Source organism: Phaethon aethereus (genome assembly GCF_964289735.1).
Source record: "Phaethon aethereus genome assembly, chromosome: 5".
Classification (NCBI taxonomy): domain Eukaryota; kingdom Metazoa; phylum Chordata; class Aves; order Phaethontiformes; family Phaethontidae; genus Phaethon; species Phaethon aethereus.
In genome coordinates this window covers 55,697,099-55,724,075 of record NC_138579.1, presented here as the reverse complement: position 1 = coordinate 55,724,075, position 26,977 = coordinate 55,697,099, and the positions used below count along the sequence as shown (strand labels likewise).

At 39.9% G+C, this 26,977-nt stretch overlaps 1 protein-coding gene across 1 annotated transcript in view; it reads right to left on the bottom strand.

Annotated features, from left to right (window-relative positions):
- Positions 1-3,711: 3,711 nt before the first annotated feature.
- Positions 3,712-26,977, bottom strand: part of PTPN5 (protein tyrosine phosphatase non-receptor type 5) — a 65,117-nt gene continuing 41,851 nt past the window's right edge. The window contains exons 7-13 of the mRNA XM_082000732.1: positions 26,684-26,768; positions 21,472-21,551; positions 20,836-20,973; positions 17,419-17,529; positions 12,461-12,621; positions 7,616-7,729; positions 3,712-3,891 (exon numbers count right to left, since the gene is read on the bottom strand). Coding sequence (XP_081856858.1) covers positions 3,798-3,891; positions 7,616-7,729; positions 12,461-12,621; positions 17,419-17,529; positions 20,836-20,973; positions 21,472-21,551; positions 26,684-26,768 — 783 coding nt within the window. The 3' untranslated portion in view covers positions 3,712-3,797. The remainder of the gene's footprint in view (positions 3,892-7,615; positions 7,730-12,460; positions 12,622-17,418; positions 17,530-20,835; positions 20,974-21,471; positions 21,552-26,683; positions 26,769-26,977) is intronic.

Below are 26,977 nucleotides of genomic sequence, written 5' to 3'. Positions count from 1 at the left end.
ACAGACTTGGCAGATGAAATTGGATACATTTTTCCAATGTATCTCGGAAAAAGTGTTTTGTTTTTTCTCCCAAATAAAGGTGTAAAGCATGTTTCATGTCAAAAATAGACACACAACACAGTTATGATTAACAAAATGTAAGTTTACCATTTCCTTTTGTTCAAAATGGTTTCCAGGGAAAGAACACATCAAAAATAACAGTGCAGGTCCACTTCTAAAACCTACCAACTCACCAATCAACAGACATACATTTTCTAAGATCACCTGTGTGCAAGCCGCATAGTTCCTCCACTGCAGAGACAGCAGGGAAGAGACAGGAACCAAGGTCTTGTTTAGTGAAGTCTTCAGTCTGAAGCCCTTTTGCAACTGCAAATTCACAAATTAAGGATAAGATTTTCCAAAGCAGACTAATTGTAGAGGAAACATTCAGAATTGTTAGCTACTTTTGAACATCTTGCAAGTAAATGTGACACTCTACTGTACATGACTGCTAGGTAGTTGACATTTCAGAATAATTTGACCAAGTCATGTTTACCTTGATCCTTCAGAGAGTCAAACATGCTTTACCTCTTGCTCTCAATTGCAATCTTAGTTTTTGTTTTTACATAACCCTGTGTATCTGCTGATCTCAGAGTACCTACAAAAGGACAGAGTGTGTCATTAGTCTGTTACCATGAGAGTAACATAAACAGGATAACACTGCTTAAGTGTGACGGCCAACAACCAAAATGACCAGTGATCAAGCAAGGCACTGAGTTAGGCTCTGACTTGTTCACAAATTGTGAAAAAGCTTATGAAACAGAAGACATCACAGTTGTTACTAAATAAAAAGATCTCAATATGCTAACCTACCTGGAGAGGGGAATTCAGTCCTCTAGGAAACAACTGTTGTAGGTATTAATGCTGTGGTGTCTGGTACCAAGAGGTCTGCGCAGTGAGCTGCGGCAAGTGGATGAAGTGTGCTAGGAATTTTCTTTTAATAGAGTGCCCAGTAAAAAGAGAACTTTAGTAATACACATAGCTTAGTTTAGTTCCTATTGTCAGCTCAGTTTCAAACCGACTGATTATAGAAGCACAAGCCCCACTCATCTCAAGTGTTTCTGCATGGCCAGAGCTCCTTTATGCTAATAATCCCAAGCACTTCTTAAGACTACCTCTGCCATCAGAAGGGATCAGAACAGTGGATATAAGGCCATTTAGAACTCAAATTGTATTAAAAAAAAAAAAAAGAAGAGTGAGAGGGAGAAAGAGACAGAGATAAATATGGTAATTACAGTAAGGCCAAAGAGTAAATAGGAGGATTAGCTCCAAATCTGTTAGACAAAATAACACTTCAAGAGGCATTTCAATATTTTGATCCTGACCAAATGGCATGCTCATGTTCGGTGTGAGATGGCAGCAGTGCCCCCCTCATAACTAGACTGTGCAACCAGGCTGACATTTGCTTTGTACTAGTGAATTGATGCAAAGCAGTCTGATTTTATCAGTGACCAGTCTCTCAGGACATTCCACATATGTAGAATGGGAGTGGACAGCAGGCTATATTTCCTTCATCAGTATAAATCATTCACGTCTACTCAAGTCAGTGAAGCACTGCCAACTAATATCTGATGACAATCTGCACAAGGACCTCAAAGTCAGTATCTTAGAGCCCTTTATACCTTGTTTGCCATAAAGCAATTCTCTAGAAAGTCTCCTTGTACAGGAGGCAGCTTATACATTGAACTTAGCTCCTATATGCACGTTCCTATCACTCATCAACAAATACTCTCTAGCAGATGCACAGGAAGCTGATGACAAAACAAGTAATTTTATTCAGAGTCAGTTTTGACACTGAAGGGCACTGAACAGCTGAAAACATCATTTATAGGGAGTTCCACTTACAATGTTATCCAGAACATCAGTGGCACTTTTGTTATTTCTGAGGAGTGCTTAGCTGAAATAGTGTTATCCCTTCAAAAGAATCAGTAGCAATGGGGAGAATATAGCTAGCAAGGTTTACATAAAACTAACAGTCATGTTATGCTCAAAAGCTTAAGTTTATTGCTCTATTTAATGACTACCACCAGTATTTTTAAAAAGAATGCCAGTTCTTCCTGCTAGCTTCTCACTGAAGGAAATATTTTAAATACAGCAATAAATTCAAGTGGTTTAAAGATAACACAATTTGCTACACATTCATGCAAACCCTGCTGACAGGATTTTTACAGGTTCGTGGATACAGAAAAAACACAAATAAACATGTGAACTGAAATGCTGGGAAACTTTCTCCAGTGATGAAGTTGTAGGCATAACATTTCAGGCCCTACACTCTGCACCTATTGATGTCAATGGCAAAACCTCAGTGGGAGCAGGATCAGCCCTTACTGTTCTGAGAGCTGCTTTACCTTCTCCTGATTAGGAAGTGCAGTAAATTCTCAGAATCTCCTCCACTAATAAAAGCGGTGGGTTTTGGTTATTGTTACAAATAAAGAGAAGTAAAAATATTTTTAGTAGATCATTACAGCTTCTATTCACAAAACACTTATCTTTCATGTTAAGGGTCCTGTGTACCTCCATTTTGCTCGGCTCAATAATGCACTTAAACATGTGCTTACCACAGACTACAGTCTTCACAGCCTGACTGAGGTCTAAAAAGAAAAGCACAGGCAGCAGTCTGTATTACTGAAAAGGAAACACTGCTGCCTGGACTAGTGATTAGAATAGCTAAATGATTGTCTAAATTTGGTTTGAGGGCAAATTTATCAGAAACAGCCAAAATGTTCAGACTGATTTTTTTAAAGCTGCCTATAGCATTTGTTAGTTTTAATATGCACTGGGCACACAGTCACCCTCAAAGCTTTGAAACAAGTTTAAATTCATAAAATACAAGTGATTATATTATTATATTTTTAATAAAAAATGAATCCAACTCTCAAAATTTCTCACCTGATTTCAAACCTCAAATTTCAAGGGAAGTTGTATTTGGATGGTGGTCTGACTTTGTAAAGAGAAACTATTTGCAAAAATCAAATCTGGTTGCCGACTGAGATGCCAAAATATTGACAAGGTTAAGAAAAGGTAAAGCATGAAGAATTTATGTTCCAATTAATTTCTACTAGTCACCTCGGATTCACCCAGCTGTCACGATACTGGGGTACACTGCTGGTAAGAATTAGAGGTAAGAATTTGACTCACATCACTAAAATATTTTTTTCCCCTTAGCTCTGATAACACTGGTGGTGGGCTCTTTTAGAAAAAATAAACAAGCAAACATGATGTGTGAAACATCATTTCAATGTGAATCTACTTGAATCTTTCAACGCAGAGGCTCAGAAGATTTACGATATACACAGTATTCGGTAATTTTATATGTAAAAACAATCAGAAAGAGGCAAAAAGTTACTTTCAAGCTTAGTCAACATACGGCACATTTCAGCATGACAATTCAAAAAGTTTCACACTGTATTTGGATATATTAGCAATGATTTTTTAAAAATAGCAAACTGAAGACAATGGTTTTTTTCTGATTTTTCTTCTTGCTTTTGTAACAAATGAAGCTACTATTCTTATTTACAGTATAAATAAGCCTCTTTTGGTGAAGATTATGTCCTGTCACATATGTTTAAGACAAGGCATACCTCAGCTCTTAAATGCCAATGCAAACAAGAGCATAAAAGCAGTATTAAAGTAAAATAACATATCTTTCTTTCCAGCTAAGACAGCCAAGTTACCATGTGTCTTTTATCAGATCCAAAATATATCTGAATGCAGTCAAAAGTTCTCTTGGTTTTAGCCTTTAGGAATATCATGAAAATTTATTCTTCCGCTGTTCTAGAAAGCTGTTTTCCGTACAAGCTCATGACATGATGGACAAATTGATACTGTTCACAAGTCTGGATCATTCCTCCCCTAAAAAGGAAAGAAAAAAGGGGAGGGAAACAGCATCCTTATTACATGCAAATAACACATGAGGAATGGCATAGCTAACATGAAGCTGGTGTTACACAAAAAAGGTCTACTCCTGAAGCTTCTTGAAATGAGTGAGAAGTGCCCACTGATGGCAGCCAGATTGCAGTCTGACCTCGAGCTACATTTTGAAAGTCTCTGCTAACCAAGGAACGGAAGGTAGACAGAACAGGAATGGGCTTTACCTTCATTTTTGTTGGCAGAGGCCCTCATCCAGTAAGGCAACACCATCATCATTTACATTCATATTACCAGAGCACCTATACTCTAAGCACCATTTTAAACACCATAAAAAGCAACCCCACCCCAATGCTCTATACAGACAGATGGGAGCAGGGGGAATAAAGAAGGGAGGTAGCGTATCCAAGACTTCACAGCTGCGCTAAGGAGTGAATTCAGGAATATAGAGGACCAGGCCAGGCAACTGATGTAGCACACAACTTTCTCATTCTGGAACGAGGGTTCTTTCCTCCATGCCATCCCACATTGTGCTTTTGGCAAGTTCACCAGGGAACGTCCAGCAGGATTTTGGAGCAGACAATGGAACTTCAGCAAAAGACAACTCAGATTTGTAACTGAATTGACTGCCATGTACACCTTGATCAGTGAAAGACTCCCAGCACAGAAATCTATTTTAGTTCAGCTTTTATTTCAGCTTTTGCTGTTCTCTTTAAAACTGCAAACCTGAAAGCAAATGCAAGCAGGAGCAGAAACAGTTTGCCTTTCCATCTATCATTAACCTGTGTATTTCTGCAAGTAGCATATTAATGAACACGAGTACTACAGCAGGAGACAGAAATGAACAAAAAGAACAAGGATAAAATTGTCCATTTTAAGCAGATTTTACTAACACTTAAAATTCTGCTAAGAGTACCTCAACGACAGTGATATGATCTCTTGATTTGTCATTATGGAAATAATTTAAGCCACATGGCTCAAATTCACAGATATATGCAGAATTGTGCCAGCACTGGTACTGGTACACAGACCTAGCCAACACAGTGCCAAAAGGAAGCTGAAATGACAAATGGCGTTGAGGGATATGGGAAGCCACAGGTGGCCAGCACCAACCAGACTGTGTCAGTCTGAGGAAGAGCATATGTGGTGCATTCCCTCAGAAACCTCCACCGGAGGAAATTTATGAAAAGTTGCTTCCTCTGAGCCAAATAGCAGACTGCTAGCACCCTCCCTGGGGACTACCCTCTTCTATGGGGTCCAGCTTAACAAGTGTGGGTCAGACAGTAACCATACCAGTAAGGGGTAGATGAGTGGGCAAGACAACCTCCTCTTTCAGCCTCTTGCAGTTATTTTGTCAAGTGACTGAAACAACACTTAACAATGAGCAGGGAAAGGCAGGGACCCATGCTTCAACCTTTCATCAGTAAGCTAAGGTGGGAAACACACATTGCATTTCTAAAGAAACTATTTCCCAGATAAGCACCTCCTCCCCATCTACTCAATACAGCCTCACAGTTCATCTGTTTCTGAGTCCATGCGGCACACAGCATTGAAATATGTCAGTTCACACACCAGGAATGTTAGTCATATCTGGCAATTACTCCCCATGCAATTCCTTTAGCAGTGAGGTTGCACCCCAAAGTTGTAGCCACAGAAGCACTAGGGTGGCCATCAAGTTTCAGACCACAGGAGATGATTTTCCTTTTTATCTGGTTCCCTGCTATGTAGTGGCTTCCTCCCCTTCCCACACACATGCACACCATGACGTGCTTGCTGTCCAGGTTTTGGCACAGAATAGAGAAATTATGTTTTCACCCCTATTTGCCACAGAAACCTTTCAAATCTGATTTGCATTGTGGGAAAGGACAGCAAATGTTTCTCAGCACTGTGGGAAGGATGCAGGAATGATCACTTCCTCTCCTTAGTCATACTAGGTTATTTTAGGGCCAACTGTTGGCCACTGGTGCAGAGCCCAGTGCACAGAATTTTTCCAAGGGATCTGTAAGGGAATGAAGGGAAAGAAACATTTGTTCGCTTCACCCCCACAGCAAAAAGTAGTTGTCAGGGCTAATGTCAACCCCTCTACTGCCATGAAGCAGTGAGGTGCATTCTGTTACATGTCTGCTCTGGCCTGCATCCAACCCTCTTTCCTTAAACCCCTGGTTACTCCTTCACATCCATCCTATTTTCTCTAGCCAGTAACCACCAGACAGGAGGAGGAGACAGAGAGGGTCTTCCTTCCTATAGCTGCTTGGACACTGTCTCATCCTCTCATGCTGCTTTTGAAGTAACACAGAGCTGTTGTGGGGTTTTGTATTTATTTGACAATAACAGCGGATGGCAGCGTGACTTCCAAGAGACTATGAGCCCCATTTTTCAATCCTTGAAGAAACCATGTTATTCTATAGCCAGGATGGTGATTTGACTGCTTTCGATCTTATTTTCTCCCATGACATTTAAATGGCCTTCTCCTATCTCATCCTACCCCTGAAAGGTACACGGCAGCTACAGAGGTCCCTGCAGGCTTCCTTTTCCTCTATGGCATCCTTTAAGTATGATCTCCCTTCCCCAGCCTCTGCAGATGACTGCCAGTTCCCCTCTCTCTGCAAAGGTAGTATTTTTAATTGGCCTTCTATATAAAGCACAATTGTAAGGAGGTGTCTTCAACCTTCATTTGTATGGCTATTTCTCTGTGTAACATCAGTCACAGAGACAAGACATTTCAGATCCAGCCAAATATTTCACTAGGCCATGGATAATCAGTACTCACTACTCATTTTCTGGTTTTCTTTTTCTCAAGAAGCCTTTCTTTGTCTGGCCTGAAATCCATTGAAATAGCCAAACCTGCAAGCCCCTGCAGGTCCCTGTCTATCACAGCCTCAGCAGGGCAGCAAGCATTTCATTTTCTGCCTCCCACTGAGCATAATTTCTCCTCTGAAATAAAGTTCAGCGTGGGGTTGAGGTTCTTTTTTTTTTCCCTCAGAAAAATCTTTGGTATGTTTTTCGTGACATCTCTTCCCCCGACTACATTTATCATTATCATTAGAGAGAGTACTGAGACATGTTTTGATGGCACTTGAAACCAGTAGGAGAGGAAAAATAACATCTCTGGTGCAAAATTCAAGTCTGTTTACTTCATAATCAAACTCAAGGTGGTGTGTTAAGAAATGCTTAACTAGAAACCATTGAAATTCTGGACATTTTCACAGCTCCTTTCATATGTCTCCAAACACTCCAGACTGTGCACATTCTCCCTCTCCCCACAAAGTCCTAAGCAGCCGTGCCCTCCAAATAGTGCCCACAGCTCCAACTATGCAAGGCCAGTTTTGTTTATGCCTCCTCTAGCAAAGTGCTGATCTGTGGCTCTGAACTTAAGTACAGCACACCTTTGAGCCTTTGCTTCTGTAAGAACATGGGTCCAGCTCCTGAGCTGGGAAAGGTCATCCCTTGCTGCACTGATCTGTGCAGATTTTGATGCCAGCTGTGGATCTACCTCAGTCCTAGGGCTGTTCATTAAGGTTTACTGTTCATAAAATAGGCAAAGATTATAAGTTAAAACTGCTTAGAACAGGACAACTTCCTTCCAGGAACATTCTCTCTTGGCCTCCATTTGCCTTTGTTCCTCTGATCTTCCCATTTGTTTCTCCTGAAGTAAAGCGAAAGATTACTTTTTTTTTTTCCCCCCAGGAAACAAAACAGGCTTTCTTACCTGTCTAAGCGTAACTGGCAGGCTGTTCGCAATATGTCAACTATGCCCTCGCTCTTCAGCTGTTTACAACAGACACTAGTTGCAATAAAGCAGCCAGTCCTCCCAATGCCTGCACTAAGGGATGGAAAAGCAGAGAAAGGCAGTGGAGATGTTAGAATGGCTTTAGAACTTTTTCGTTAAATGAGCGCCATTAAACCAGCAATCAAATCCCATTATCCCTTTCCTCCCTCCAAACCTTGCCAGGTGGGTGCTTGTGGATATAAAGCCACAACTAGGAAAAGATACTAACTTCAATGGGACAAAGCAATTACATGTGAGCCACTCACAGCAAAAGGATGAACACTGCACATACAGTGCTAAAAATTTACTGCTGGGTACTGTTTGACCTGATATGTCATTGAACATGTTATTGAACCACTGAAAATAAGCAGTTAAACAATATTTCTTAGTCAGACTTGGTTTGAGGGCAATCCTTGCTTTGAAGACAACCTTTGCTTTGAGATTCTTAATCCCAATAGCTTCTTTGAAAGCTATTTTCATTCTCAGGTACAGTAAAAAAAAAACAACAAACCCCTTGCTTAAATAATTAAAGCTAACAGCAATTTGGTAAGTGTGATGCCATTTGCTGATCAGATCTGCAATCTAGTAATTCTCTGAATTAGTGCAGGATACAACAAATTCACTATTAAAGAAATTTCCGTCTTCCCTAAACATCTTTGTATTTGATTTAGTCCTTGCTTAATGACCAGAATTGATTTTATTCTCAAAGGCACACTGCTATCAAAGCTGTGAATTCTTCTTACCATCTAATAAAAAGCTAGCAGCAAAAACTGACAGCCCTCCTTATGCATTAAATAATTAAGTGAGCATCCTCAAGAATAATTACCTGACACAACTGCAAGAAATCTTGCTTCCATTTAAATTGTGCTAAAGTCATAATACAAAAATACTGGCAACAAATGTATAAGCAACAATGGAGTTTGCAGTTAGCTACTGCTTGCAAAGTCCTAATACTGTTTCTTTGACTGTATAGACAGGTGTTTCACTCTGTATTTGTGCTCATTAGGGAAACAGCTACATCAGAATTGTTTTAACTTCTATAATAGAATGATCAAGGCAATTTAATGGAAGTTTGGGGGATGATCTTACCAAGAACTCACCTTAGTCTTCAAATAATTGTGATGGAGGTACCTACCTGACTTGAAATTTTTGTCCCTGAAACTCTCTGTACCTCATGCCCTGACTTCTGTTTTCTTTACTATATCTTGTTTGTTCATCAGTACTTCAAATATTTCAGGGTTTCAGACAACTCTTTGCTGCATATGGATGTACATCAATGGTTAAAAAAAAAAAAAAAAAGCCCTTAGTCTTCCAATTCATGCCGTAACCAAATAGGCCACAGTACACAGCTCTGGTATACTGTTTACCATCCACAGGTCTCAGAGTGTTTCTCAAAAGGAGGGAACACCCCCCATTTTTAGATAAAGCAAACAGCACTAAGACAGCACTTGTCCCAGGACAAGCTGCAGGTCTCTCAGTGGCTGAAACAAAGTCATAATCATTCAAACACTGCCCAAGAGTTGTGCATTATCCACAGGACCTTAACAGGACTGCTAGCCTGCCTTTAACATGAAGCTGCTTTTAAGAATAGGGCCACAAAAATTATCAGAGGGCTGGAACACCTCTCCTATGAAGAAAGGCTGAGACAGTTGGGGTTGTTCAGCCTGGAGAAGAGAAGGCTCTGGGGAGACTGCTCCCTCAGTAAGTTTGCAGATGACACCAAGTTGGGTGGGAGTGTTGATCTGCTGGAGGGTAGGAGGGCTCTGCAGAGGGATCTGGACAGGCTGGATAGATGGGCAGAGGTCAACTGTATGAGGTTTAACAAGGCCAAGTGCCGGGTCCTGCACTTGGACCACAACAATCCCATGCAATGCCACAGGCTTGGGGAGGAATGGTTGGAGAGCTGTCCGGAGGAAAAGGACCTGGGGGTGGTGGTTGACAGCCGGCTGAATAGGAGCCAGCAGTGTGCCCAGGTGGCCAAAAAGGCCAACAATGTCCTGGCCTGTATCAGAAATAGTGTGGCCAGCACGAGCAGGGATGTGATAGTGCCCCTGTACTCGGCACTGGTGAGGCCGCACCTCGAATACTGTGTTCAGTTTTGGGCCCCTCACTACAAGAAGGACATTGAGGAGCTGGAGCGTGTCCAAAGAAGGGCAGTGAAGCTAGTGAGGGGGCTGGAGCACAAGTCTTATGAGGAGCGACTGAGGGAACTGGGGTTGTTCAGTCCGGAGAAGAGGAGGCTGGGGGAGACCTTATCGCTCTCTACAACTACCTGAAAGGGGGTTGTGGCGAGGTGAGTGTCGGTCTCTTCTCCCAAGTAACTAGTGATAGAACAAGAGCAAATGGACTCAAGTTGCGCCAGGGGAGGTTTAGATTGGATATTAGGAAAAATTTCTTCACCGAGCAAGTGGTCAAGCATTGGAACAGGCTGCCTACGGAGGTGGTGGAGTCACCATCTCTGGAAGTATTCAAAAAAATGTGTGGATGTGGCGCTTCAGGACATGGTTTAGGGGACATGGTGTCATTGGGTTAATGGTTGGACTTGATGATTTTGAAGGTCCTTTCCAACCTTAGTGATACTGTAACTTTACTGCAGCCTTTCAGTACTCAAAGGGAGCTTATAAGAAAGATGGGGACAGACTTTTTAGCAGGGCCTATTGCAATAGGACAAGGGGTAATGGTTTTAAACTAAAAGAGGGCAGATTCAGACTAGATAGAGGGAAGAAATTTTTCATAATGAGGGTGGTGAACACTGGCACAGGTTGCCCAGAGAGGTGGTAGATGCCCCATCTCTGGAAACTTTCCAGGTCAGGTTGGACAGGGCTCTGAGCAACGTTATCAAGTTGAAGATGCTCCTGCTCACTCCAGCGGGGTTGGACTAGATCACCTTTAAAGGTCCCTTCCAACCCAAACTATTCTATGATTCTAACAGTTTCATGTTTAGGTTTGCATCTATTTTTTTCTTAAAGGTGTGTTATTTTACATCACTGAAGGCCAAAATGACAGTGATTATGTTCTACTGAGGATCTCACACAATGGCCAAAGGAGCTACAGTACTCAGCATAACACAGGCCTTGGCTAATGGCTTGCTGTATATACCACCATCAAATAGACACAATATATTAAATTCCTTCTTCAGATAAAATGACTGCAATTGAGAATAATCTGAAAGGGTTCTGGTCCACAGTTATCACATAAAATACTTCATAATCCTATCACCATGTCTCTTAGTAGTTATTTCGAATAAAAATGCCCCGTTTCCCCCCAAATTATTACTGTGTCATGGGGATGACACCATACAAGAGGACAAAACAAGTATGCAAAGCAAGAGTGACATGGTGACCAGAATCTTTACCTGCAGCAAATACCATAATACTTCAAGGAGCTCTTAGAGAGTCACAGATTTCCAAGGGCAAAGGGGACCTTCTTACAAACCATTTGTTATTTTTCTCTGAACTCTCCCCAATTTGTCAAAATCTGTTTTAAAACACAGGCAGAAAAACTGGACATGTGTCATCATACGAACATTTTACTAGCGATTACTCCATATTAGCTTATAGGTGGATCTTTGATGACACCAGGCTACCAACCATTCATGCGAAGAGACTCTTTAAAAATATTCCCATTGTATGATAATACCCCATTTACTATGGCTTCTGGATAGCAACCGTCCACCATTTCCTAGAAAACATTATGCAAAGCTAGGTAAAATTCCTTACAAAAATCCCAAAGATCAATCTGGCAAAATGTATTTTATTGAAATTATGGAAGATTATCCTGGCAAGATTACTGCATCACTTACAAGGCTTTCACTATTTACCTGGAATAATTGTTTTGAGAACCAACTTGTAGTTTTCAAGTAATCACATTTAACCTTTCTAAACACTAGCACAACTGGACTTGCTTTTAGACCTCTGGAACTTCTCCAATTTTCCAAGAACTGGAACTCAGCTATACTAAAGTTTAATGGTTTAGAGCCTGTGGACCAATTTTTTTTAAACACTCTTGGGTGCAAATCGTCTAGTATAGCTGATTTAATAATGGTTAGCAATTGTTACTTAACACATTCCCTAGTTAGTAGTACAAAGGAATGTACTTCATCATGTCTGTATCATCCTATTTTTTTCTGAAAACGGAAGAGAAGTATCTATCTTCATCTATTTTTTCTCCTCTGTGATTGATAATTACAATTTTCTCATCAGGCTTCAAACCACTGTAAGGATTTTGCTTCTTCCATATAAGAAGTTTTCATCTTTGCCAGTGGCTTTTCACAGATATTTCCATTTTGCTATCAGTTGCATACATTTCCTGTCTGCTGGTGAGTACGTGCTGCAAATCAGCTTTGCCACTGTTTCATTTGTTTTATGTATTACACTTGAATTATTATCTTCGGCCTAATCAGGAATTTTTTAAAATCAAAGAAGGAATCTTCTCATTTTTCTGCTTGCATGTGTCTTCCTACTTGATTTTGCTCAGTGTGTTAATCTTTGATTTAGCCCTTTTAAGATCGTTAAAGGCATATATTGCTGGTAAGGCAAATAAAATGATACTGTTCTTACTTGTAACTCAGCCACCACCAGCTTCTCTGTTCAGCTCAGTCTGTATCTGATTGCAACACTTGATAATAGAAAATTATTGTCATTAAATTTTAGAAGTTCAAAGCATATTTCAAAAGCAGTTGGGCAAGATCTCCCCCACCTCTGACTGATGGCCAATATGACAGCATCTGCACTATGCCATTATATGCAAAGAAGCCCTTAAAAGTCAGATACAACATTTATTTACCTGCAGTGAACAATCACTGGGGCGTTCTTCTCTTCTGCACTCTGCATTGCCTCTTCCACTTCCAGTACTAGCTGTAACAGAGGGGGTGCTTGATCTGGTGTCTTCTGGTCTGGCCAAGATGTGTACCAGTAATGTTTCAGTTTTCTGATTTCTTCTCCTTTCTGCAATCCAGTTAAGACAAACACCACAAAGTTTTAAATTGATATTGAAACCCAGCCTTCCCTTTAAGAATGAGATGATTAAACCAATGCTAAATGGAACAGGAGATCCAAATGGCAAGCCACACAACATAGAAATCTGCATTTCAAATATCACGTCTGCACTTCAGTAAACTGCCTTAAAAAAAATAATCCGCCCCCCCCCCCCCCAAGTATGCTGCTCTTTTAGTGCCAAGAGCTGTGCGCAAAACACTCCAGGCAGCCTGTTCCCTCTTGACAGATTCATTCAGCAAAGCCAGAGCTGTGCTTGTGACATAATTGCTTTCATAATGTATTTGACAGACAGAGAGCCAGGAGCCATATTTCTGTCTCTGATAGCTAGATAGATGAGGGAGAGAGAAGGGAGCTTATTTTGCTATCTCTTCTGACAGACAGACTCATATCAGTTTCCTGTCAATTCTACTCTTCTCTTAGACACGGTGAAAAATTCAGAGACACTATGGAAGGTGGGAATTGTACCTAGCTGCAGCCCAGTGCTTTTTGAGAGACACAAATTCCAATTCTCTCTATGTCTCAGCATGGCTATGAATACAGCAAATGTGCTGTTACCTTTTCTGAGTGCCAAGTAGCACTGTGAGCTTCTGATTTTGTGTGTTCAAAGTGACATCCTTCTGCGTGATTTCTAAAGGTGCCAAACAGCAACATGGAGCTCAGGGAACCTTTCAACCACTAGATAAGCCAGTTGGCATAGGGCCAAGCAAATGGCTTCAAAAGGTTTGGGAACAGAAGAGTTAATTTCCACAACCTTCCCTTAAACACATGGCTGGCTGAGTTTAAGAGGCGAGGAAAAAGAGAACAAATTTGTCTCTTTCTAAAGAACAGGGCACAAAAATCTGGAAATAGTTTGTCAGCTATACTCTTAAGTCCCTATCACTGTCAGTCATTGGATGTTAAAAGTGCTCTGTGGTTGTGCCACTTTCCATTCTTCTCTTTGGTTGACAAAGATTTCGCATAGCTTCACAGTGAACTAGACTGGGGAAGTGATCTAGTTAAATCTTTTTTCTTTCTCATGCTGGATTAATTTTCAGATGCATTGATCAGCTTCCCCCTTTGTCTTAACACAGTCACATAAACGCTTGTGTGGGCACATGAGAGATGGCACACAGGTAGGAACAAGAGAGCTGGACAAAGGGAGGCTGGGCTTCATTTGGTTGCTGTTCCAGCTTATACTGCTCATTGAAGCACAGCCATAGGAACCTCAAGGGTAAGCTCAATTTAGGAAAAGAGAGTCTGACTATCGTATCACAGGTTAGGTTATTTACCCTAATGAGATGATGAGACAATCAGGTTAAGAGAGCATAACTAGTTGTCATGAATAGTACTTGAGCTCACTACAGTAAATCTGACCAAATTTCAACACTGCTCTGAAACATGAACATACACAGTTGCTTGACTATGTGTGAGCCACAGAAGTTATGAACACTGGATTAAGTGGGTTGTGAAAAATTATAATAAAAATGTTGTCAATAATACTAAAAGTAGCAGATAAAAGTCATCTGAATAAAAACATGAATCATTACATGAAGTCACTTATTTGACAGAAGCAGAAAAGAGCCAAAGTTCTAATGATGAACTCTGGATGTCTTTAGTTTTGTCTACGCTGTTGCCAATTTTACGCTTCTGCTTAGAGAACCCTGACTTCTGTGGTTCTGTACACTTCTGCTTTAACTTCAACAAAATATTCTCTATTGGTGCTTCCTTGAGACTGAGAAGACTTGGGAACACCTAGGAGGAAGCAAGACTTAATTGAATGTTTGAAGTCTACCATCATTTACGCTGTAGCTGAGGCTGAGATCATGAACCAGTGGCTAGACACTGGCAGGTTCCTTTGGGAAAGAAAAACAAGCCTTGCCCTATTGCCTGAGCATTTTCTAAATTCCTAAAGCTTGCCAAATCCAGTCCCCTATTCTGAGAACAGTACGATAGTCCACCCTGTAACACATACAGTAATCATATATTGCTGGTGGTGGTATCATATATTTCTGACCATTCCTGCTTAATGGAAAACAGGAGTCAATTCATGGTGTCTCTAGTTTTCGCTACCAAGTCATTTAACAAACATATAGTCTGGAGCTGCTACTCCACTATTGCTATTAAATGACAAATGTACAGCTCTAGGCAAAGGTAACCGAACAAATGGAATCTTTATTTCAGCTCTAGAACTCAGCAGTTTACCTCCTGACATTTGGGCATGGGAGGAAAGTGACACTGTTCCACTAGTACTGAAAAAAAAGAGTATTGTGTAACTGAAAAACAAACTGGGATGAGCTTAAAGAAAATAATCAAAACAATCAAGTCATCTGAGTAGGGAAGAACTAAATCCTTGGAGACCTGTACATGCAGTAAAGACTTTCGTATCATTTGTGATAGGAAAGCACTTGTCTGTCTTGGCTGTGATTGGGAAAAATGTGTAGTATCTCTACTTCTTTCCTTATGACTCCGCCGTACTCTGCTACCCCAGCTATTCATTTTTGCTTTCTGTTAGTGCCTGAACATAGTGGATATGCCAGCCCTGACAAATAATCTGGCCTTCAGTTTGCTGGTTGTTGGGTTTTCCCCGCTGTGGGATACACAGTTACATATACAAAAAAGATATATTCATATTTGACTCTAAATTCTGAAGCTCCTTAGCTCTAACATGGAGAGCTTCATCTAAGGAAGAACTAAGCAGGGACAAGAGAATTTGGGAAAACACTGAGAGGTTGCTGTTGGAATAAAACATTCAGCAGGTATGACTATTAGCATGAAAGGTACTCGTGAGATGGGAGTATGGCTTATTACACCTGAATTGTTGTATTTAAGCTCTTCAGGACTGTTTCTTTGTTTTGTGCAACACTTGTTAAAGTGAGATTGCTTTTTGGATATACTACTGCAATATCGATATTAAAAGCTATTCCCTTGCAATTTCCATCTGAAAACAGAACCGGCTATTACCTTCCTGAGAAGAATTTGAATGATCCTTCCCCAGTGAGAAAACCAAATTTCCTTCCAGAAATATATAGAGAAAGTGGGGGTTTTTTTTGGAGGGGAGGAGGGAGTAGGAGGAGGGGGCAAGGAAGACCATTTCAACATAAATCTCTAAAGTTAATGTGAAGCTGAAAAAAAAATTGCAATATTTGCCAATATTAAAATGCTATATTTAACAATTTAAAACAATTACGAAAAACTCTTCTGGCAGACAGTGTAGTATTTTACTGAGGAAATCTTGTTTTGTTACCATAACTAAAAAGTGACCAGTTCTGTTAGATATCAGTATTCCAGCAGAATTAATCTGTGTATTATTCTTCTGCACTGTAGTGTTTTGGATAAATTGTATTTAAGACTTCTGCAAGACCACAACATACTTGTAAATATTCTTTACTTCCCACTTGTCAGGTAGTGTGATTTTTCTCCTTGCTGCCTTTGCCAAAAACATGAGTGACAGACTTTCCACACTCTCAGTTCAGAAATGGGATTTCATATGCTGGCTTTCTGTCTATTAGCATATGGCTGAAGAGACTTGAAACTGGTTGGATAAAAGGAGAATTTTTTCAGCTTGGAAAGAAATTGTCGTGTTATAGTGAGGTCAAGGGAAGATCTAGTAGATGAAAGATGAATAAAGTTTATGTAAATAAACACATAGCTGGACATTCTAGAACCTAACAATGAAAATAGTTGTAAAATAAGACTCTGAAACTTTAGACTAAGTATCATCTAAGTATTTAAAAAAATTAAATCTACGTTTAAACTCTCCATCCACAAGATGACAGAATAGTTACTGGTATGTAAAACTACATATACAGTTAGATGGAAAGATACTAATGTTTAGAAATGTAAGCAGGGGGTATGCTGTGGTGAAAGTGGTTTTAAAGGTCATCAACAGTTTTAGTGTCTTGGAGTGGAATGGCCCCTCAAAGCATGTTAAAAGTCAAGTCAGCCAAATCGCTCAAAGAATAAGTTAGCAAGGTACCTATTAAAAGGGGTTCAGCCATGGTGAACAGAAGTGGTGCCACCACACCATTGACAAGTGCCAAGCAGACCAGTAGTCCCACTGCTGAAACTGAAAACAGCAAGCAAAACTAAAAAGCCTTTTGCTCAGTTCTCAACTCCCCCACTTCTTGTTAGCAGCACAAGTCACCTTAGGTATGAACAGCTGGCAGGTATCCAGCACTCTGACAGCATCCTAATAATGATTATGAAAAGACAAGAAGCACAACCTAAGTATTTCTTAGGGGTCTTCCCATACTACAAAATATGTAAGATGCCATGCAGGCAGAAGTTCCTTGTTAGTAATCAGTAGCCCTTTGCCTAAGTCCATGGCTCAAAGAATAAACAAACCTTTGAATTCTACAGAACACCATCACAGAGTTTAGCGGGTTATTCCACAAGTGCTGTCTGTCTGACTTGCAAAGGCTGGTAAGAAGCTATCTGTGAGATAACATGTCACTCTAAATGACCAGTCAACACAGAAGACACAGGCATAGAATGAGTCACTGGTTTATTCCACTGAGTGAACCCCGTACTACTACAATTGGCCTGGTAGTTTCATGTTGTACATATGCAGTCTAAATCTCTGACTGCTTGTTTTACTGTAGTTTTTATATGTTGGCAAACTGGGCAAAGCTATAATGACTTCAGTAATGAAACATGGTATTTGTACAACAGTACACTGTGCAGAAGATTTCTAGACAACTCTCCATGTACATCTCCATTTAAGGGTTTAAACAGCTAAATTACTGTAGGTACATTGGAATGATTTACCTTTAGGGTGATGAGCCTTAAACGGTAATCATCTGCTTGTATAACTCTGTTAACTGTGATTTCTATTCCTTCATAGGTGACCTGTTCCTCTGGCCAATATTCCGTGCATTTCTGTGTGCAATATAAAATAAATCTAGTTAAGCAGATATCACGAAAGGTTCATTTTTACTCCTCTGAAATTGGATATAGTCCATGCATAGATGAATATGAATGAGTGTTGCTTCTATAATAAGTACAAGTTTTCACTTTCTAAACAGGGACTGCATTTCAGGTGATTTTTGCTGCATTCATAATAGCCTGATTGCGTGATTAAAAATGCACAAATCAAGTAATGACTAACCAATGCTTTTAAATACACTCATCCTTATTTATCTTTATGCAAAGGATGTGCATTTTGAAGGTTCATTAGAAAAGCCAGTGGCTATGTGCCTGTGTTTTTTGATTAATCCTTTTCTTAAGATAATAATGGCTAGTATAATACACACTAGTCACCAATATTTCTGTGGTGTGCATACACTGATATGGAAACAAAATATATGTTTTCTATTTTTTTCTGTTCAGAGAGCATTGACCCTTTATAAGATAATAATTTGCATAGGTTTTTGTACAAAGAACATGACTGGGGATGTTTTGGGAATTAGATTATGTCTCAAAATCTACTTTAAATGGACACTGAGAATCTTTCAAAGCTAAGGAACTAAAAGGAAGCAATAGCTGTGAGACCTATTAGACTCCTACATTTGATTTCGCCAAAAAACAGTCAGAGATGCAGCCAGAACAACCCAACAATTAGAGAAGGACAAACAATAGTCCACTTGCTATCAGTCTCATTGTGGTACTGATACACTAGACATGAGTAGGTGAGAATTTGTAAGCACTCCTATCCTGGAAGGAGGACTGAAAAAGACTGTGTTTTTTGGTATGTGGTTTCTCTTTAAACTAATCAATATGCAAAGGAAGAGACAAGCACTTCAACACGGTGCATGAACTAGTTCATGGACAAGGAATGACATGAACAAGGCATGACATGAACAAGGCAGGGTCTGAGAAAAAGGCTCCCTTGTGATAACGGAAGAAGCAATCTCATTATCACAGGAGAATAAGAATCTGCTATTGGACCAACCCAGTTAAAGATGATGCTTGTAAGCCTCCTTTTTTACACAGCTCTACACAATCTTGAAGGAAGCAAGTTAAATCATTTTGCTCTCCCCCACTAAAAATAATTGCACTTCAGGAGAAAGACTAACAACAGAAAAGTATCTTGCAAAGTTAGAGTCAAAATTTTTGTGTGGGATAATCAGTGTTGTTCCATCTGCATAGTATAGCAGTTAATAACCCACTGGGAATGTGGCCCACTGTGTCTCTAAAATTATTTACACAAATTCTTCCTATCCTCTTAAACTGAAGAATCCATTGTAAAAAATGTCAAAAGCGCTAGCAGCTATCAATAGCACAGACATTGCTCTGCTTAAAGGCGTGGAGTAAGATTGCCCACTCATTTCTGTGGGCTGTCTGTCAGTTCAGATTAGATGTGACAGAGGGCTGAGATGCAGAGCTTTTAATACTCACATTAGCAAAGTCATTGCACTGAGGAGGAATGCAAAGCCTCTGTTACTAGCATCTTTGCCGAACAAAGGTTTTGGTTTTGAATCTACGTACTTCTAAGTCTTGTTACTCATATATTAATATATGTGTTATGGAAGAAAGGGAATGAATATAGGAGACATTTACATGAAAGGACTTACCCTACATTTATGGCTGAGATTCCTGACACCATTTAATTTTTGACACAAAAGGTATCAGAAAAGACTCAGCAGCTCTGTTATGATATATAGGCTGCAGCAAGCTCCTGTTGTATAGTGCATCAGCACTGCAGTGCACTGCTTCCCAAGACTGAGATGATGGGTGAAATACTTGCTCAGCATGCACAAGAGGAAATTCAGATGTAAAGGTTATTTTACATTCCGGTTATGCCATCGTGCTATGAAAACTATAGCGGAAGAACTTCTCACCAGATGTGTCATTCAGGATCAGTATTTAATCTGCATCATCATCTTTAAACCTCAAAACCTCAAAAACCAGAATCATTTAAGGACTATGTCATGACATTTTAACATCTTATTTGCCCTAAGCTGGCAACTCTGATCAACAAGATACTACTTCAGTGCTGCCTCTCAGATAGGGGCAGATGTGAGTTTAAAATATTAGTGCAAACAAAGCATTTAGATCAGCAACATACTGTACTTTGCATCATCAATTCAATCAGCCAGCTGTAATAACTGACCATTTTTAACTTGCAAAGCATGATAATTCTGTCTGTCTTTTTCATGTCTTTTTTTCACTAAAATCCCCAACTGGGGAAAGATAAAGGTTTGTGCACATGCATAATTATGGGCACTGAGCTTCCAACTAGCATTTAAGTCATTATAATGCCGTGTATGACAGAGGTATGCCCATATTCTTGGGCTTCTAAGTGTCTGAAGCCTCTTCTCCAAAGGAAACTCTCTCACCTAAATTACTAATGGGTTCTCAGGTATGTGCTTTGACAAATACTGCTGCTGCAGCTTAAGAAACATAACTTGGATCTCTCCACTACACCTTGCTGCCTGTGGCGAGAGGGGATGCAGAGTCCAACACATGCCCAGACCACTTTCTCACATCTTAATACTGCTATTGAAGGCAGACCTAAGCTCAGCTCCCTGTCTGTGCCCAGGCACATGGTTCTTGCAAGTCTGCTATGGGGCAAATATTTCAGCAGGTAAGTAATGAGCAGCTGGAGGGCAGCAGTATATTAAACCACAAACAAAAATTACATTAGGTGGATTAATAGAAACACCATGACAGTTTCATTTCTGGAAGTAGGTGGTGAATAGAAAATTTCAGCATCTTAATTTCAGTATTTCAAAAGTATTTCCTAGGCACATTCAGGAAAAGGTCCTCTGTATCCAAGTTGGCTCTAGTTATTGAGTATTGTAAACTAGCATTGTTCACAAGTCAGGGACAGCCTCAACGAAATGTGGATATAGGCACTGAATCATAATAAATGTAAGGTAAAGCAGCACCAACTCTGTGATTAAAGATATTCAGCCTTAGGAGTTATGGTGTACTACTGGTTTTGATTCCTTTAGACAGAACTTAAAAGAGCATCTGCAAATAGAGCTGGGTTTGGAGAGGTTTCAGGTCAGCTGGGAGAGGAAAAATAGCAAAAGAAGCAGTAGGGTAAGTCAGACAGCAAAACAAGACTTACAGTAAACTGCACTGGAAGAGAAGCCCACATATTCTCTGAGCCTGAAGAATTTAAGGCTGGCTCTGATTGCTCAGGCCACTGACCCAACTTCTGTTCACTGGCTTAGCATCTATGACAAAAATATCTGCTATAATACAGATAAAAACACAGACTATATGTAACACCATTACCTCATTCATCTCTTCTATATTGGTAATCATGACAATGATGGGAGAACGCTCCTGCCACACCATTCTCCAGAAATCACTGACAGTATTAACTATTGGTCCCTGAGTAGCAATATATACCTTTTCCTCTCCTCCATAGCCCTGCCAACAAAACAACAAGAGATCAGTTTTAACAGGGACGACCACCACAACCTTGAAGGTCCAGTCTTTACAACAGAGAGCTACCACTGGTTGGAATGGTGACTCCACAGCATCAGTTCTTCCCCTCTCTCTCTCTCCTGCACATGTGTACATGGAGCAGAGGCACAATACGGACTCACGTAATTCCAGCAATGAATGTCCAACAGCCTTGAGGTGACTCTGGCTAGGTCAAGAGCCTTATTCAGGCTTATTATCCAGTGCCTTGGTCAGGCCAGCTGACAAGCAATTTGCATCAAGAAGTGCAGAAGTGTGCTTTTGTCTGGTCTGAACCTGTACAGTTGCACTTTGAGATAAATTGTTTTTCAGTTAATATAAGCAGGAGAGAAGAGCAATCAGTTTAGCTAGGATGCCTTTAAAAGCCAGTGGATGTTGCAGTTCTGTTTACGTTAACAGTGCTGACAGAGGCTAGGCAGACACATTGGACTATCGAGCTCTTACCCTGATGTAGTTAGCATTGATGTAAGAGCTAAGGGGGTCGTCCTGATCATCTGAGGTAAGGCACACTCTGCTGTGTGGATCTGAAAGGTGTAGAGAAATAAGTAATAGTTTATCAGTTGCTCAGAGGAGAGAAAGAGAGACACAAGATTATTTTGTACAGAGAGACACTTACATGCATCCATGGCCATCACAACAGATGTGAGTGGCCTTGGAGAGCTCCCATGTAAAAATGTTACCACAAAAAAAGGGAAAGGGTGTTTGGGGTAATTTGGCTGCTTCTCATAGTTTTACCCACTCTCTGAAGCCTGCTTAATTGTTCCTGATGCAGAGCCAGTGTCCCAGAGTGACTCTGGAAAAGAAGTTTTCTGCTCCAGGAAATTATTTCTCAATTTGTTAGGTCAACAGACTCATTCTGGCTTGTAAGACACCAGAATATTACTTCTGAAATGATAGAAAACAGCTTTTCTCCCAAACCATAAACACAGATTCCTTGCACACAGGCAAGCCAGATGACAATAACTCTTTACCTGTTTTGTCTTGCAGTGAACTAAACTCCAAGATGTACTATTAACAAATGCAATGATTAAAGAAAAAGTAAAGAATATTAGCAGTTTCCTGTACAGTTTCAAGTCTCTTCAGTACTTGACTCTCCCTCATTGGGGCTGTTTATGAGGCATTATTCTTGTTTTAATAAGACAACAAATGAAAATATTATTCCACCTGAGAAGCTCAGTCCAATTCCCACTGAAGTCAATGGGAGCTGTTTCACCAATTTTAATGTGAGCTGACACAGGCCCACATTTATCCACTTTCACCAGTACTACACAGTTTATCATTGACAAGAAACACCTTCCTGACAGAGGCCTCAGCAAACACTAACAGTGTATATCACCAGGAGAATATTAAAAACAAACCACAGATGACTTCATAAAAAAAAATCCAGCCGCCTCAGAAACCAGAACAAAACAAAAAATATGCAAAAATAGTGCGATATTGGGTAAAGCAAAGAACTAAGCACACAATTTCTACTGTACTACACAGACTCAGCATGAAACACTGTAGTCAGAACAGATTCATGTTATCTATTATATGATCCGCAAAGCAAAGATATTAACAAAGATATTGTTTTCTAGCACAGAAGCACTGAAACCAGTGAGTTCCTAATACAGTTCCCTCCTGCTCAACTTTGCTCACCCCTCTAGTGCTGGGAAGATGATGAGACAAGAGATAAAAATTTGCTTTTTAATCAGTAATTCTGAGAGCCTGCAACACGTCACACCATTAAAAAGGTGACATTGGTTGTCAGCAGTTAGACCCCTTGCCTGAAGTTCCTTTGCCTGGGTTTTATGCAGTCACCCATGGAGTCTGCTGAAGTTTCAGTAACGATTACATGATTTTTCCCTACTAATAGCAGCAATAACACTACGTTGTCCATCTCATGGTGTGTCTTTAGGGAGAAATAAAATGGATCTGAAGAACTCTATCAACAGGTGCCACAGACTTTTAAGCACCGACTGCTTTTAGTATTCTTCAACTGCAGTAGAATTTGAGTTACTTTTCACTGTGGACTTTGTTATTGCTGTATCCACAAATATTAAAACATTATTCAGAATATGCTTTTACTTTAAATTATAATACTTGGCTTGTGATTTTTCTGTTAACATAGTATTTACATGTGTTAAGGCAGTATAGGCAGTTAGTAAACAGTTGCAACCTTACTTCATGTAAGAGAGGCCTATTAACACATTGTTGACACAAGAATGTGCATTGTTTTGCAGAAAGTGTAACCTAAGCTGAATTGCATCTCAAAAATATATAAACAGGAATAACTCCTTCTTTAAAAAAAAAATCATAACAAGACCTTAATATAACAGTTTGCAGTCTGAATTTCAGATTTTCAATAGAGAAGCATTTAAGCAAAATCAAATCCTACTCTCAATGAAAACATTTCACCCAGGACAAAAACAGTGCACAGGCCAGGTTCAAGACAAAACCATGCCTTTAAAAGAACAGTAGTAGTCTGTGTCTCTAAGAAACCAAATAATATGTCAGCTATATTTGTCTTTTATGGCCATTTTGTGTTGATACTGCGCCTGACATTTTAGAGGAACTTGCTAAACTTAACTGAAATGTTTTGCATAACTTAAAATGGTGTAAAAGCAATAGAGCTATGTAGAAATTTAAAAAGTCTGTCTAAATGTTACTCCTGAGAAAAGGATTCAATGAAATTGGTATCCAACATGCTCCAATAAGTTCTTGCCACCTCTGGAATTCTATAACAAGAACATCCTTTTCTATATATTCAAAAAGTGCCTCCAAGCACCTCAGAGAAAAATTGTAATTTTCCAGGCAATACCATAGGACTCATCCCCAGAAAAGGACTGTCTGCAAACAAATTCATAGTTATGAAATATCCAAATCAACCTCCTTATCTTGGCATTTTCCCAAAAACACCCTTCTGCCATCAAAAAGCCACCTTTTAAGCCATTTTACTACCAACAGCAATATTGGAGGATCTGCAAAAAGAATTTACCACAAAAGAAATATAAATGAAATTAATTACAGACTATTACCATGTTTCTCACTAGAATCAACTCTAGGATTGCAAGTAACTGATCATTATCTTAAGTGACTGCTTACCTTTTAATGATAACTGCCTAGATGGATTCTGGCAATGCAGCTGTTAAGGGAATTTTAGTTGCTTATTTAATTCAGATTTTGGGTTTGACTCTAGTTTGGTAATCAAGCATCTGCTGTTCCCTATGATAATCACTTGTCTGAGTCTGTTCTACTGCAGCTTGTTCAGGAGCTCCTGCCATTACTGCATTCTGCAGCTAGAACTTGGAAGAATGCTAGGTAGATACTCAAGGCAGCATAGACTACCTTTGGTCAGGCGAGAAACAAAAAAGTCAGTGGATGGTCAAAGCCTGAAAAGCACTGGACTCTCCATCTTGCCTCTGGTTCCCTCTCCTACTTTGTGCATAGATAGTTTACTGGGATCCTCAGCTTTGAAGCATAAAGGGGATGTTTAGCTCTCCTTGCTAGCCTCTTTACTGACAGCACCAAGCCCTTCAAAATGGAGGTAGTTGGATAAAAGTGAACAGTCAGCCCTCTTCTTTCCTCAGCAATATCAAGCCATCCTTTGGTCACAGCCAGGGACAAAGCTGCATAGAGGTTACTAGTTTTGGAATTAATTCAGAAAAAAAAAATATTCAGATCATAATGAGCTTGTGGAACAAGCCTTCTAATCCTTGGAGTCAGAGAATCACAGAATCATTTATGTTGGAAAAGACCTTTAAGATCATCAAGTCCAACTGTAAACCTAACACTGCGAAGTCCACCACTAAACCATGTTCCTAAGTACCACATCTATACATCTTTTAAATACCTCCAGTGATGATGAGTCCACCACTTCCCCAGGGCAGCCTTTTCCAGTGCCTGATAACACTTTTTTCTAATATCCAATCTAAACCTTCCCTGGTGCAACTTGAGGCCACTTCCTGTTGTCCTATTGCTTGTTACTTGTTACAGTATTGAAAGTGCGGCCTCACCAGTACTGAATACAGGGGGACGATTGCTTCCCTACTCCTGCTGACCTCACTGTTTCTGATACAGGCCTTCTTGGCCACCTGGGCACACTGCTAGCTCATGTTCAGCTGGCTGTCAACCAGCACCCCCAGGTCCTTTACCACCAAGCAGCTTTCTAGCCACTTCTCTCCAAGCCTGTGGTGTTGCATGGGTTTCTTGTGACTCATGTGCAGGACCTGGCACTTAGCCTTGTTGAACCTCATACAGTTGGCCTTGGCCCATCAATCCAGCCTGTCCAGATCCCTCTGTAGAGCCTTCCTACCCTCCAGCAGATCAACACTTCTGCCCAACTTGATGTCATCTGCATGGCAGGTTAGAGACTAGTTATCTTATCTGGAAAGGTCAAAGCGACAACAATGGCTGCTAGCAGATACCCATATGGCTCAAATTATGCTTGCAGCAAATAATTAACCCACTGAATAATAATTTGTAAAAACATATGACAGTGGGCCAACTGATTACAACTCTGGAACAGGGTGTTCAAAATGACAGCAATTCTGATATTTGAGCTTAAAAATCCAATATAAGGTATTTAAAATGGATCCAGTTCTCAAAGTCCGCATTAGATACCAAATTTAGAATATACAGATCACTTTAATATCTAGCAGTTCAGGCATCTGAAATCACTAGCCACTTTTGCAATCTTCCCTTTCCAGCAAAAACAGTGAATTAATACATGAACGATTCACTTCAGTCATTAGTACAGAAATTGTGAAACATGGCTGAACGTTTTTATACTTTCGCTCTAAGGTGGAGTACAAAGTCATCAGATAGGTTGCGCAAATTGGATCATTGGCTGCAGCCACTGGAGTTATAAATGTAGATAAAAAACCTCTTCTGGAATCATTTCCAATGCAGATTGATTGACTAAAATGACAGGTATAGCTGAGGACATTTTTGACTTCTCTGAACTTTGCTAACCTGACACTGAACCTTTTGCACTTTGCAAATAGAGCTGTTGTGGCTCATGGTGGCGTCTTCCAACAATGGCTTAGAGCAAAAAAAGAGGCATGACATCTCATCATATCACTTTTCAAAGTAACTTTAAGTATGACACAGGGGAAAACGATGACACTTGTAAAAATTTGTACCAAAATGTTTCTCAAAACTCCTACTCCTGGCTACAAATAAAAATAGTGTAATAGAAAACAAAAAGATTTTGATTTTCTGTATCATCTTAATGCCATCAGGCCAACTCCAAATATTCTCAGTTCACATTTGAGGTGTAAATCTGACAAAAACATCAGTTGGGAAAATAACATTGCTAACATGTAATCCTTCTAAAGAGTTTAATCAAAGAAACCACAAAGCAACATCTGAATAAACACACTAAATTCTTGGCTAGAATTTTTAAGCAGCACCAAATGATACAATTCTAATGATTTAAAAATCTAAGTGCTGCTGATGTTCAGTGAATCTCAGGTTCTTCATGCTCTGTACCTCTTGAAATTTGATTTATGCTTGGAAGCCACGTTGCTGCTTCATAAATATGGCCTTTGGACAATACAGTACCAATACAATGGTAGTGACAGCACCCTTGATGCATTCTGGAAAGGAAAGTGAAGCCTTTCAGCATGTGGAATAAACCAGCCTGCCTCAGTGGCTTAAAAAGCAGGAAACTTACTTGGGAGAATTGTTTTGTAGCGATTCTTACGCACTAAGCCTGGAATATCATATTCCTTTGGATCCACAAAGTTCATTGGAATTTCCTGTTAAAAAAACCAAACAAACCACAAGACACAGCAGGTAGTATTATTAGATTCACAAGAGGAATAAAAAAACCCAAGCCCATTACGTCCTGCCTGTGAGAGAGGCAAAGTGATGAAGTCAACTGAGACATATGGTACAGTACTTCTAGAAATTTACCACCAAAATATGATTGATGTTTCCTTTTACTGTCACTGGCTTTCTTTTCTGA